Below are 14,576 nucleotides of genomic sequence, written 5' to 3' on the forward strand. Positions count from 1 at the left end.
GACACGCCCTTGCCGCAGATCTCAGATCAAGTCTCACTCCCTTCTTGGGAGAAAATAGCTCCCCAGGCCTAGGGTGGGACGTTGGCTCCGGGAAGGAAGAGGGACACACTGGTCGCCTTTGAAGGCCTGTAGGTAGAGAGAGGGAGGGTGCTTGCCCTGAGTAGGGCTCTGTGCCAGGTCCTCTGGGTGGCTGTGAGGTGGTGAGAGAAGGGGTGGGAACGCTGGACTTCTGGACTTTGGGCAGGGCAGATCCTTGTGAGTCCCTGGCTACTGAAAGAGTTTCTTCCGGGCTCTGGCCTGAGCGCCACAGCCGAGGGCTCTGCTCTGTGTACCTACCGGTAAGAGGACTTCAAAGATGAGAAACAGGGCTCTTTTGAGGAAGTAGGAAAAGAGCCCGACACCTGGAGGGTGGGAAGTATGGGCTGAAGGCCTAGTGGGGAAAAAGGCAGAGTTTACCGGGTTTGGAGATGCTGGCCTTAGCTCTGTGGGTGGCGCAGTCTGAAGACCTGGAGCTTTCTGGGCCCCTCTCATCTGGGTCGTGCAATGAAGGTGCCTTTTTTCCTTCTTCTCTCTCTTCCCTGTAACTTTGAAACCTGTATAGTTTCTATTTTTTGAAACCTCTGCACCATTTTCTTTATATCTCCTGTTTGCTTTAACCTTGTTTCCTTTGCAGCTTTCTCCAGACACCCTCTGTGTTTCCTATAATGCTGTCTCTCATCTGATTCCTTTTCCTATTCCTGACCCAAGCTCTCTTTCCAACAACACTTCCTATTCTCTTCCTAATTTCTAAATCTGTCTGCTAGTTGTCAGTACTTTTGTTCCTTCCATTGTCTTTCTTCATTCAAATCGATTCCTCTCCCTCTCTCTTTCCCACCTTAGCTTTGTGTTTAGTGTTGTAGGCTCCTTTCCCACTGATCACTCTCTCTCCAATTAAACCAGAAGGTCACCCATACTCTCTCTTGTCTCTTCCCTCTAACCAAGGTACTCAGCCTCTCTTTCTCATCTTTACCCCCAATGAGCTCTGTTGTTTCTCCTCAGCCCAGGCAAGGTCCTCGTGGCCAAGATGTCAGGCCTGGTGTTGGGGCAGCGGGATGAGCCTGCAGGGCACAGGCTCAGCCAGGAGGAGATCCTGGGAAGTACCCGGCTGGTGAGTCAAGGGCTAGAGGCCCTACACAGTGAACATCAGGCTGTCCTGCAAAGTCTGTCCCATACCATCGAGTGTCTGCAGCAAGGAGGCCATGAAGAAGGGCTGGTGCATGAGAAGGCTCGGCAGCTGCGACGTTCCATGGAGAACATCGAGCTGGGGCTGAGTGAGGCCCAGGTGAGAGGGAGGAGGTGGTGCAAGTGGCTTTGGGGTCTGATTGGAGTTTTGGGGTCATTTAGGATCTCCTTGTCCTAGATGTTTGCCTTCATTCATTCAGTAAACATGTATTAAGTCCCTTCTTTGTGCCAGGCACAAGTCTTCTGGGCACTGGAGACACATCACTGAACTCAACAGTCAAAAATCTTTGCCATCTCAGAGCTTACATTCTAGCTGGGGGAGGCAGACAATACACAAATAAGTAAATGGTTCTGTATGTCAGAGTGATAATTGCTAAGAAAGAGGGGTAAGAATAAAACAGAGAAGAGGGTTGGGGGATACGGAGAGAAGATACGCCTTTTTTTTTTTTTTAATTTTTTTTCAACGTTTATTTATTTCTGGGACAGAGAGAGACAGAGCATGAACGGGGGAGGGGCAGAGAGAGAGGGAGACACAGAATCGGAAACAGGCTCCAGGCTCTGAGCCATCAGCCCAGAGCCTGACGCGGGGCTCGAACTCACAGACCGCGAGATCGTGACCTGGCTGAAGTCGGACGCTTAACCGACTGCGCCACCCAGGCGCCCCGAAGATACGCCTTTAGATAGCATGGTCAAAGAAAGCCTTCCTGAAAAGGTGGCATTTGAGCAAAGATTTGAAGATGAGGGAATGAGTCATACAATAAATGGGGGGAAATCATGTTAAGCAGAGTGGACAGTACATACAAAGGTCCTGAACTGGAGCCTTCTCAACAAGTTCAATGAGGGACCAGCGTGGCTGCAGGAGAGTGGATGAGGTGAAGCAAAATAGAAATTGAAGTACAAGAGGTAGAATGGTTGGGAGAGAAAGGGACAGATCATGTGAAACTTGAAGGTCATCATAAGGACTTTGTTTTTACTTTGAATGAGATGAAAGCTATTGGAATATATTGAGCAGAGGAGTGATGTGGTCTAGCTTAACATTTTTTTATAACTTTATTTTTTATTTATTTTTTTAATTTATTTTGAGAGAGAGAGAGAGAGAGAGAGAGAGCATGCAAGTAGGGAAGGGGCAGAGAGAGTAAGAGAGAGCAGGCTCTGCACCACTAGGGCAGAGCCTGATATGGGACTTGAACTCACGAACTGTGAGATCATGACCCGAGTTGAAGTTGGACGCTTAACCGACTGAGCCACCCAAGTGTCCCAAGTCTAGTTTAACATTTAAAAGGTTCGGCTTGGGGCACCTGGGTGGTTCAGTCGGTTAAGCATTGACTCTTGATTTCAGGTCATGATCTCATGGTTTGTGAGATCTCCACTATCAGCACAGAGACTGTTTGGGAAATTCTCTCTCTGTCTCTCTCCCTCTCTCAAAATAAATAAAGCAATATTAAAAAAAAAATAAAAGGATCATCTGGCTGCTGGGTTGAGAACAGAGCCTAAGTGAAAAGGGCAGAAACAGAGGCTTGTGAGGAGGCTATCGTAGTCATCCAGATGGGAACTGATGGTGGCCTGGCCCAGGGTGGTGGCTATGGAGCTGGTGAGAGATTGGATTCAGGGTATATTTTGAGGGTAGAGCTATTGCTACTCAATCCCGCCTCCTGGCTCCTGCCAGTTTTGCTGCCGCCCAGTAGGCTCCCCTTCCACTTATCCCCGACATTCCGATCCAGAGTCGGCACTTACAGGATGTGCCCATCTAGGTGATGCTGGCTTTGGCCAGCCACCTGAGCACAGTGGAGTCGGAGAAACAGAAACTGCGGGCTCAGGTACGGCGGCTGTGTCAGGAGAACCAGTGGCTCCGGGACGAGCTGGCGGGCACCCAGCAGCGGCTGCAGCGTAGTGAACAGGCTGTGGCTCAGCTGGAGGAGGAAAAGAAGCACCTGGAGTTCCTGGGGCAGCTGCGACAGTATGACGAGGACGGGCACACCGCGGTAAGCATGCACAGGCAAGGCTGGCTTCGGGGCAGACAGCTGGGAGTCACTATGGACCTGGGGGCGGTTGCTCCATCTGGTGTAGGGGCCAACAGTGCTGCACAGCCTGCCCCCACCTGGCAGGATGCAGGTCCTGACACCAACTCCAGACAACAGCAAGGTGGAAACAGTATTCACTCATTCAATCGACATTTAATTACATGACAGCTATGTATGCCAGGCACTGTGTGCTCTCCTGGGGGTGCAGCAGTGAACAAGGCAGACAGAGTTCTTGCTCTCACAGTTACAGGTTTGGGATGGGGGAAAGGCAGATAAGCACCTGGACAATTCCAATCCAGAATCCTAAGTGCTACAATGAGGGAAAGCATAGCAGAGTCAAGGAAGACCCTCCTAAAATTTGCTCTCAAAAATGTATGAAATTTAACCCTCACTCAACAGTCATTTATTTATCCTTCTGCCTTAGGCAGTGTGAGAGGATGTGTGTAAGGGAGATGTAAAGAACTATAAAAGAGGGCCGCCTGGGTGGCTTAGTGGTGGTTAAGTGTCTGGCTTCAGCTCAGGTCATGATCTCAAGGTTCATGAGTTCAAGCCCCACATTGAGCTCTCTGAGGTTAGTGCAGAGCCTGCTTCAGATCCTCTGTTTCGCTCTCTCTCTGTGCCACCCCTCCACCCCACCACACTCTCTCTTTCTCAAAAATAGACGAACATTAATAATTTTTTAAAAATTTATGTTTATTTATTTTTGAAGGAGAGAGAGAGAAACAGCATGAATGGGGGAGGGGCAGAGAGAGAGGGAGACACAGAATCCGAAGTCTGAAGCAGGCTTCAGGCTCTGAGCCATCAGTACAGACCCTGATTCAGGGCTTGAACTCACGAGCTGTAAGATGATGACCTGAGCCAAAGTTGCATGCTTAACCAACTGAGCCACCCAGGCGCCCCTAAATAAACACTTTTTAAAAAAAGATTGGAAAAAAAAAAGAACTATAAGAGAGAGTTTCTGCCTTCTCAAGCCTATAATATAGCTGTAGGGTCAAGGCTTACACATGAGAACACGTATGTGACAACATAAAGGAGCAAATGCTCAGTGCTGGGTGAACGGTTGTCAGTATGGGAAGAATTCCAAGATTGGTTTGTGGGGGCTGGAATGGCCTGAGAAGGATTCACAGATGGGGTACAGGGATGGATAGGTAAGATTAAGGTTGGATTTTTTAGCTGAACAGGTTAGGAGTTGGGCTGGATTTTGATGGATGATGATGAGGGGGAGGGAGGAGCTTTCTAGACTAAGGTTGGGTATGTGTCATATATAAGACTCCAGGGCTAGAAAGCTGGCCTGTCCCAGGGAAGTAGGATGATTTGCAAGGGACAGACACATTGGTGAGTCTGGGTGGGAGGGTTGGAGGTGTTTGTACAAGGCTAACATGCCTGGTGGGGCAAAGCAAATTTGCCCATGTGGAAGTAGGTGAGACACTGAGGGTTGAGCACTAAGTCCAGAGTGATTGGTAGCAGTTGAAGGGCACAAGGCTGAGCTCGACCCTTTGAGTACGTGTCAATAAGATCAGACACACTCCTTGCCCTCAGGAAAGACAGGACAGACATATAATCAGTGTAAACACACAGGGATCAGCACTGGGCTATAATTACAAGAGTTGAGGAGGAGAGGGGTGGAGGCTAAAGAATGAGGATACTTAGAAAGCTCTTAATGTGAAGGAAGGAGATTTACAGACAAGAGCAGTATGAGATTGGCGGACAGATGCTGGCCTTCCCAGGGGCAGAGACATGAACAAGGGTCTTCTCACCTGTCAGTGATTTCATGGGTTAGAGAGGCCCTGAAGAGGCTGCTTGGGGATATCTTGGCCTAGACATGTTGCTTCTTCCCTTCCAGGAAGAGAAGGAGGGTGATGCCACCAAGGATTCCCTGGATGATCTCTTCCCCAATGAGGAGGAAGAAGACCCCAGCAATGGCTGTGAGTCTGCCTCTGGAGCTGGAGGGTGAAGGGGGGCAGCAGAGGGCTGGTCCCAGCTGTGGCCTGCCTTGCATACAGGATACTCACCTTCCAGAAATAGGTTCTGCACTTTCCCTGGATATAGGGCAGGGACTGGGCTAGTGCTTTGATTTCCTCAGCCTCCCCATTATTCATCAACACTTAAACACTTCGTGTGTACTGGGCACTATGGTAGGCACTAGGGATACCAAGTTGAGAGTGATGGAGTTCTCACCAGTAAGGAGCTCATAGTTGAATGGGATAATGACCCTGGAGTCATGGAAGAGCATGAACTCCTCAAGGGAAAGAACCAGGTCTTATTTTTGTATCCCTGACACAGCCCCTGGCTTATCCTGGTTGAGTAAGTTTTTTCGAATGAATGAATTAGTGGGTGAACAAGTTGGTTTGTGAAGGGCCCAGGTAGAAGGGAGTGGGCAAAGGAATAGCAGGTTGAGGTGGGTCTTAGGGGAAGGCCTGGTGAGGGGTGGGCACAGGCACGCAACAAGACATGGAGAGGACAGACGGCAAAGGGGAGAAGAAGAGTGCCCTGAGGAAGTCTCCTGTTCAATGTCTGCGATGGTTAGTGTCCCGTGGCCAAGGTGCCCAGCACAGCGGATATGAGATCCCGGCGAGGTTACGGACACTGCACAACTTGGTGATCCAGTATGCTGCCCAGGGTCGCTATGAGGTGGCTGTGCCTCTCTGCAAGCAGGCACTGGAGGACTTGGAGCGCACATCTGGCCGCGGCCACCCTGATGTTGCGACCATGCTCAACATCCTTGCTTTGGTGTATCGGTAAGTCCTGGCCTCTTCCTCTCCCAAATCAGCCTCCAGATTCACATGTTGAGCCACCTTTGGCTCCCATTCCTCCTCTCCACAGGGTACCTCTTCTCACTGCTGGGTCTCCTAAGTGACCCACTAGGGGCCTTCTCTTGCACCAGCACTCTTGTTCTTTCTGTACCTGAGCCCTTGACCTCAGAGACACTCATCTCTCAGGCTCTTTGCTTGTCTATTCTCTCCTTTGGGGAGGGTCTCTTTCCCTCTCTTTTTCCATCTCTTGCATCCTATAGCTTGTCTCCACTTGGTGTGGCAGTGTTCTGCATCCAAGGATAGGTGTGTTGGTGAGCTCTCGCTGCTTACCCCAGGCTTCCTGTCTCCTTGTGGGGGCCCCAATCCCTAAACATACCTCCATATTCCTAAAGGGAAGGAAGGAAGAAGATGGCTTGGGTCAGAGTTCGGGGTAACCCCTTGTTACTTCTCTCCTCTTCCAGGGACCAGAATAAGTATAAGGAAGCTGCCCACCTGCTGAATGATGCCCTCAGCATCCGGGAGAGCACCCTGGGCCGGGACCACCCTGCAGTCAGTATTCCTTGTCCTTGCTCCATGCTATTTTGGCTTCCCTTAGTTTGTTTATCTGCTGCCCTCAGCCCACTCACTAGGGGTGCTCAGGGAAGAGGCATGAGGGCTCCATTCTTCCAGGACTCTCTGCTAAGGCCAGTGGTTCTCAACTCTCTGAGACCCAATGACTTGATCTTTTTTTTTTTTATTTTTTTTAATGTTTATTTATTTTTGAGAGAGTGAGACAGAGCATGAGCAGGGGAGGGGCAGAGAGAGGGGGAGATACAGAATCGGAAGCAGACTCCAGGCTCTGAGCCATCAGCACAGAGCCTGACATGGGGCTCGAACCACAAACTGTGAGATCATGACCTGAGCCAAAGTCAGATGCTCAACAGACTGAGCCACCCAGGCGCCCCCCAATGACTCCATCTTATAACAAGTATTTTACTGAAGCATAATTCATAGATGGTATAAATGACCTACACATACAATTCCAAAAAGTGTTGAGTGAGATTGGGCCACATAGGGCTCTATGCGGAGCCTGCTTGGGATTCTCCCTTTCTCTCTCTCTGTCCCTCTCCCACATGTGCACACGTGCTCTTTCTCTCTCTTTCTCAAAGGAAAGAAATAAACTTAAAATAGAATGAGGAAAGTAACTTACAATAAAATAATATATAGTATACGTCACAACGAAATGAAAATGTAACATGGTAACAGTTTTACTGAGTACAACCATGCAAGAAAATATACTATCTGATTTACCTATAATTTAATATAATGTATAACTTTAGATTTAGAAAACGTATAAGACCAGTAAGACATTTTATATAAGAAGTACTAAAAAAATGACAGAGCAGGGGTGCCTGGCTGGCTCAGTCAGAAAAGCATGCAACTCTTGATCTTGAGGCCTATGCCCCATATTGGGTGTAGAGATTACTAAAAACATAGATAAATAAATTTTTTTAAAAATAACAGAGCAGAAGTATTGGTGGGTACGAGACTAAGATCCAGTGTTAGACTAACAACAGGCCAGATTTATTCGTACATGATAAGAAAAAGAGAGAAATAACCTTAAGTAGGGATAACATGCCAAGACAAATGATCAATTGTAACAGTGGAGAAAATGAGAAGGTATTTTTGCAAATGCGCTGTGTGAAAATAATTGCCTATGTTAACAACATGTGATAGGCACAGATGATGTCACTCGGAAAACATAGCTCCTATCTTGATATCTCGCTAAGTGTCAACAGCTTACAGCGTTTGACTGTCTGGGAGGACATTCCAAAGTTAACAGAGCTGTCCCACACGCGCTGAACATCCTTGGCTTCCCACAGATAATAGTGCCCCCAATCTTTATGGCAACCCAAAACCCTACAAAACCTCACCTACAGAAATATCTAAAAATCCCCCTAGAGGGCGATACCACTCCCAGAGAGGACCTCAGAACCTCCAGTTCAGTTGCTTCTCCCCGCTGTCGCCTCTGGCTAGGACAGCAGAGTCCAATTCTTTTGGGAGTTGTGCAGTGTGGGGCCCTGTTGTGTGGGAGGAGGAGGAACTCCAATGTTCCAGGTCCCTGAAAGCACCGATGCTGAGAGGACGGGCCTGTCTTCCTAGGTGGCTGCCACACTCAACAATCTGGCTGTGCTCTATGGCAAGAGGGGCAAATACAAGGAGGCGGAGCCACTGTGCCAACGTGCACTGGAGATTCGAGAAAAGGTGCCTGTGCTCGCTCACTGTTCCCTGCTGCGGTGACCCTTCCTCCGTCATCTCTCTTCCAGATTACCCTCCTCAGTCACTCCTTTTCTCAACCCCCCATCTCTGCCTCTTCCCTCCTGTCATTTCCTCCCCCTTGCTCCCCAGGTAGGCGTGTGCACACACGGTTATACACCCCCCCCCCCCCAGTCATTAGCCATCTTTCACTCCTTTACTCCCCTCCAGGTCCTAGGCACTGACCACCCAGATGTGGCAAAGCAGCTGAACAACCTGGCCCTGTTGTGCCAAAACCAGGGCAAGTACGAGGCCGTGGAGCGCTATTACCGGCGGGCACTGGCCATCTATGAGGGGCAGCTGGGGCCGGACAACCCTAACGTAGCCCGGACCAAGAACAACCTGGTGAGGGAGGAAGGGATGAAGTCCTTGCAGAGAGGGGAAGGGAGAGCACCATACTGTGGTACACGAACCTTGTCATCTTTGTGTGTCTGGGGCTGAGGGATCTGCCTCATTCCAGTGGGAAGGCGAAGTCCCCTAACCTCCTGGGAGTGGAATGAGAACACCCTTGACCCTGCGGCTAGACAAGGAAGTGTGAAGAGGATCTCTGGGGAAGGTCATAAAGAGACCAAGAAGTGGAAATCCCTGAACCCTGCTGAGACTTTGTCTCTGTCCTGTGTTTTTGCCTTTCTGCCTGCAGGCTTCCTGTTACTTGAAACAGGGCAAATATGCTGAGGCTGAGACGCTCTACAAAGAGATCCTGACCCGGGCCCACCTGCAGGAGTTTGGGTCTGTGGACGGTGAGTGGGTTGGCCCCGGGGAGAGGGGGAGCTGAAGGGTGGAAAAGAAATGCAGACCACAGGTGGGGGGTTAGGCCCTAGTGGTTCCCAGGCAGAGCCAAACCCCTTTAGTCCAGCTTTAGTCCAGCTGCTGGGTGTCTGGGTCCTGGCTCCCCCCCCCATAGCTCTGTTCTCTAACCTTACCACTTCATCCTGTGTACCCCTAGATGACCACAAGCCCATCTGGATGCATGCAGAGGAGCGGGAGGAAATGAGCAAAGTGAGTGTGGGGCCCATCCTGGGGAGCCCGAGGCTGCCAGGGCCTCTGGCTTACTCCTTGCACTAGCCCGGCGCCTGACTTACTTCCCACCTGAGCACCAGCCACAGATGCAGGGTGCCTTCCCCAGCCCAGCCTGCACCCGAGCTGCTTGCACCCCAGCATCCCTGTGCTTTCATCTCTGGCTTCCCCTCCCCTCTGTTCTGCAGAGCCGGCACCGAGAGGGCGGCACACCCTATACTGAGTACGGAGGCTGGTACAAGGCCTGCAAAGTGAGCAGGTGAGCTGCCACGGAGAAGCTGTCTTGGCCTCTGACATTCTCCATCCGAGACCTGATCCTGGCCTCTGGGGCCTTTTCCCTTCTTCCCTTTGACCTTCCCTTGGCCTTAGCTCCGCCCCTTCTTTCTCTCTCTCTCTCTCTCTCTCTCTCTCTCTCTCTCTCGTTTCTTTTCTGAATCCATCTTTACTTCCTTCCCACAGCCCCACAGTAAACACCACTCTGAGAAACCTAGGAGCTCTGTACAGGCGCCAGGGAAAGCTGGAGGCAGCCGAGACCCTAGAAGAATGTGCCCTGCGCTCCCAGAAACAGGTCAGTGACCAGGAGGGGATAGGGGAAGGAGGTCCGGAAGGTAGGCCCTGGGGATGGGGGACCACTGACACTTCTTGTGAATCTCAGAAGATTAAGAGGAGAGGCTGAGGAGGAAGCCGAGGAAAGGAAGGTGAGACACTCTGTGGTTGTGGTTGTTTTTTAAGTGTGTTCTCACCTTTCACCTGCCCTTTATAGTCAGGACTCCAAGTTCGAGGTTCATATCACTAAATGGGACTATTGTGAGGGAAGCTGTGTGGGGTGCCTGGGTGGCTCAGTTGGTTTAGTGTCTAACTCTTGGTTTTGGCTCAGGTCATGATCTCACAGTTCATATGATCGAGCCCTGCATTGGGCTCTGTGTTGATAGCACATAGTCTGTTTGGGAAAAAAAGCAGACTTAGGAAAAAAAAAAAAAAAGGAAACCACGTCCTTTCACAATCTGAAGAATCTACTGAGGAGGGGCATAGGTGGTGTGAGTGAGGGAGTTGAGGTTGAGGGGAGCCCAAAGTCAGAGTTTCTCAAATTGTCGGTTGTGACTCATTAGTGTGTTTTTTAAAAAAATTTTTTAGTGTTTATTTTTGAGAATGAGAGAGACAGAGTGCAAGCAGGGGAGGGGCAGAGAGAGAGGGAGACACAGAATCTGAAGCAGGCTCCAGCCTCCAAGCTGTCAGCACAGAGCCCCAGGTGGGGCTTGAACTCACAGAGTGCGAGATCATGACCTGAGCTTATGTCGACCTGAGATCATGACCAACTGAGCCACCCAGGCACCCCTCATTAGTGTTTTTTTTCTTTTAAAGTTTATTTATTTATTTTGAGAGAGTGTGTGTGGGGGAGGGGCAGAGAGAGAAAGAGAATCCCAAGCAGGCTCTGCACTGTCAGCATGGAAACAAATGTGGGGTTTGAACCCATGAACCATGAGATCACGACCCAAGCCAAAATCAAGAGTCACTCAGTCAACTGAGCTACCCAGGTGCCCCTCATTAGTGGGTTTTGAAATCAATTCAGTGTGGGCCATAGTTAAAATACGTACGTATCTCTATGTAGGAATGCATTGCAAAGAGAAAAGGTGAGTATCTTTCCAGTATGTGTATACTAGGACATCACAAGGGAAAATGTTTTCTTTATTGGGGCCAATGGTGAAAAAAGTTTGAAAGCCCCATCCTGAGTAGTTAAGGAGTTCGGAGTCCCAGCTCCTTCCTTTTCCTTCCAGGGTACTGACCCTATCAGTCAGACCAAGGTGGCTGAGCTACTTGGGGAAGGTGACAGTGGAAGGACCTCCCAGGAGGGCTCTGGGGGCAGCGTGAAATATGAAGGAGGTGAAGATGCTTCTGTGGCTGTGGAGTGGTCAGGGGTGAGTCTCATTATTGCCCCTTGATTTCTCCTGCTCCCTCCTGCTGGTGGTGGTGAGAGGCTCTGGGCCTGCCCATGTAGGACATGAGCACACGTTGTCCACATTCAAGTTCAGTTAACCAATCCCTTTCATGGGTATCTGCAAGCCATCTATGATGAGGCTCTTGTTTTCAATCACTAGGCTTTTGGGGGAGGCGGGATGTGTGCTGAATAAATGGCGGCAGTAGACTCAGAAGCCAGTCTGCATAGGATCTCCTTAGCTTCTGTTCCCCACCCCCTCTCTGCCAGGATGGCAGTGGGACCCTGCAGAGGAGTGGTTCTCTGGGCAAGATCCGGGATGTGCTTCGTAGAAGCAGTGAACTCCTGGTGAGGAAGCTCCAGGGGACTGAGCCTCGGCCCTCCAGGTACACAGAGAGACTGAGATACGGTAAAGCAGGCCAGTAAGCCCTTGCCTCCAGCTCCTCTTGGCCCCTTGTCTCTGGAGAAGTGTCTTGAAGAGAAACATGGAGGAGGTCAATGGGATGGCCATGGAGAAAGAGTTTGGGAAAAATGGGTGCCCCAGTATTCGGGAAAAGTGTCTGAGGAGATGCTGGTTATGGATAAAGATAAGAGAGTGTGTATGTGTGTGTGTGTGGGGGGGGGTGTCAAATGGTGGGGAGGCAGTGATTTGACATGTGTGGCAGTACCCAAGAGGCCCACAGTGTTAGGGCCACTAATGGGGAAGAGAAGAGGCCAAGAGGCCTCAGTTCTTTCTTTTTGCATTGTAGCAGCAACATGAAGCGGGCAGCCTCCTTAAATTATCTGAATCAACCCAGTGCAGCACCCCTCCAGGTGAGAGCAGCACTCGTGAGCATATTGGTGGATAAGTGCGAAAGGGTAGCCATGGATCAAGGGAGCAGAAGTTAGAGAAGAGGAGAGAATCCTTTGGGGTGAAGACTCCAGCCAGGGAATTGGGAGTTGGGCAGATGAGAATCAAGCAGACAGCTTGTAGAGGGTGGTGACCACCAAGGGACAGTTTGGGGCCAGAAATGGCAGCAAATAAATTAATCAGGAAAGGAACAGGAAGTGATGTTCTCTAAACTGGTACTTTGGAATTATTAATAATTCAAGAATGATTTGGGGATACTAATTGCTTTTCCTCCTGCAGCCACCATATTCTTCACCTTGGGGACTCAGTAGCAGATGACAAGGGAAAAAGAAAAAAAGTATTAAATTATCTACATTTGAGACAGCAATAATGACTTTTTTTTTTTTTTTTTTTTTGAGAGAGAGAGAGAGAGAGACAGAGCACAGGTTGGGGAGGAACAGAGAGAGAGGGAGACACAGAATCTGAAGCAGGCTCCAGGCTCTGAGCCGTCAGCACAGAGCCCGACGCGGGGCTCGAACTCACAAGCAGTGAGATCATGACCTGAGCCGAAGTCGGACAGACGCCTAACTGACTGAGCCACTCAGGTGCCCCAATAATGACATTTTAATGGGAAGAGACTATTTGTATCAACACATTCAAAGTATATGCTGATGTTCATGTGGCTCTTCCCAGTGTTTTCTCCACCAGATTGTGGCCTTCTTGAAAATCCTAGAAAAGGCTAAAACTAAACAGAGTCACAGAGCTTGGGACTGAGGTTACAGGCTCCGTCCTAGGTCTACAGATACACTGCAGCCATAAAATGGATAGACTCCAGGGGACAGTCTTTGTGAGGCTGAGGTCCCTGGGCTGATGGCATGATGTTGTCTGTTTCAGGTCTCCCGGGGCCTCAGTGCCAGCACCACCGACCTCTCTTCAAGCAGCTGACATTCAACCCAGCCACCAGGTCTGCTGGGTCTCCCCCCAGAGAGCCCTCTCAGCATTCCCTATTGCTCCTGGCTCTTCCAGCCCCAAGGTGGGACAGTGAAGGGAGAGCAGTTAACCAGAAGATTGCTGCTGCCCTAGGGTCTTGGCTCCCTCCTCAGGAATCTGCCTCAGGAAGGACCCTCAGGACATCCTCTCCCCGTAGTCCTCTAGAGTAGCTAGCTCTGAGGCCCCCAAGATGCATAAGGAGCAGGTATGCATCTCAGAGATGGAGCCTGCTGCTGGCTTTTCTGTCAGAGGGATGGGGCTGGCCAGCCAGGCTGCCTTGATCTGGCCTCTCTTGTTCCCTCTGCTGCCTCACTTCAGGTCCGTGTATTTCACTTTTCTTAAATAAAAGAATCAGGTAACCATTTTGCCACTTGAGTCCTGACCGAAGAGAGTATGGAGCAAGGGTTGTGTGGGGGCCCTTCACAGAAGGGCAACGGGCAGTGATGGATGGGGCAACACAAGAAGTGTTGATTCTTGGATCTCTCCTCTCTTCTCTTCCCTTGTTTGTATCCTCTCCAGCAGGGCCTGCAGGAAGGCATCTGGGGGATGGGGGAGGAGGCCCACAACCCAAGGAGAAGGTGCTATGGACTGGGTTGTCAGGGACATGTGGTGGCCATGTGGCAGGACCCTGGAGTCCTGGCGCCACTGCTCCGGGCCTGTGAGGCCCTCTGTGGCTGCCCCTCCTCCTCCCAGCTGCTTGGGGGAAGGGAGGTCTAAGCAGGCCTGGGGGGCCCTCCCGAGCCAGAGGGGGATGAAGCACTCACTATCCATCCCCTCTCAGCATATCCTGGAGGCCTGAGCAGCAGCTGGGGCCCATCTTCTAAAGCTTGACTCTTCCTGACCCGCCTCCTACACCCCTTGCTGCTTTCACAACAAAGAAAGAATGTGGGGGTGGTGGCGCTGGGGGTGGGGGGTGCCTGGAACAAGGGCTGCACTGGGCCTCCCCACAGCTGGAGACTTGGCCATGCCCTGCAGCCCAGACTGCCCGGAGATGGACTTGGGATAAATTTGTCAGTTTAACGGCCTTCAGCCAGGCTGAAGCCGAGCCTGTTTGTACCTTTGGGCTCAGATTGGTCCAGAGCCAAACCAGAACCCAGCCATGCACTGGTCCCTCACTTCTTCAGGGGTTCTACAGTATCTCCGGGCTACCTTGCTTGGGGACATCAAAGACACCCTTCTGTTCTAGGTCTTCCTCAGGATTTCTGGTTGCTGAGAAGTGAGTCAGAGCCCACATTTCCCCACTCCTACCCAGAGAATTTGGGGGAACCGTTGGTCAGAGCCCCCAGGAAGGCCCAGAACTGACAATCCTCCCCAGGGGCCACAAAAGTCACTTTGGTTCTCTGAGTCCCTGCAGATTGAGCGGGCGGTAGGCACAGCCGACGCCCCCCTACCTCGTCAGGTCCCCCGCACTCCCCGGGGCCTCCCTTCTTCAGTCCCCCGTCCATCTCCAGACCCCTCCCCCAACTGCGAGCTCCTCCCTCGCCACGGCGGGGTGGGGGCGTCGAAGGGGCGGGGCG

General features: G+C 50.9%; 1 protein-coding gene across 1 annotated transcript; it reads left to right on the forward strand.

Moving 5' to 3' along the window:
- Positions 1–198: 198 nt before the first annotated feature.
- On the forward strand, positions 199–13,421 carry KLC4 (kinesin light chain 4). The gene is made up of 16 exons (XM_045057583.1): positions 199–338; positions 1,039–1,321; positions 2,973–3,203; positions 5,086–5,167; positions 5,770–5,980; positions 6,457–6,544; positions 8,138–8,239; positions 8,462–8,635; positions 8,931–9,030; positions 9,237–9,289; positions 9,496–9,566; positions 9,767–9,875; positions 11,083–11,223; positions 11,511–11,626; positions 11,990–12,053; positions 12,964–13,421. Exons 2-16 carry the CDS (start codon positions 1,064–1,066, stop codon positions 13,012–13,014), a joined length of 1,851 nt encoding a protein of 616 aa, XP_044913518.1. The 5' UTR covers positions 199–338; positions 1,039–1,063; the 3' UTR covers positions 13,015–13,421.
- The last annotated feature ends 1,155 nt before the right edge of the window (positions 13,422–14,576 follow it).

The sequence above is a fragment of the Felis catus genome, chromosome B2 (assembly GCF_018350175.1).
Source record: "Felis catus isolate Fca126 chromosome B2, F.catus_Fca126_mat1.0, whole genome shotgun sequence".
NCBI lineage: Eukaryota > Metazoa > Chordata > Mammalia > Carnivora > Felidae > Felis > Felis catus.

What these genes read in the sequence shown, in the direction of transcription:
- KLC4 (XM_045057583.1), top strand. Translation starts at nt 1,064, where the DNA reads ATGTCAGGCCTGGTGTTGGGGCAGCGGGATGAGCCTGCAGGGCACAGG. An exon ending in TGGGGCTGAGTGAGGCCCAG is followed by an intron (nt 1,322 to 2,972) that starts GTGAGAGGGAGG and finishes GTGCCCATCTAG; the next exon opens with GTGATGCTGGCTTTGGCCAG. An exon ending in AGAAGACCCCAGCAATGGCT is followed by an intron (nt 5,168 to 5,769) that starts GTGAGTCTGCCT and finishes TGCGATGGTTAG; the next exon opens with TGTCCCGTGGCCAAGGTGCC.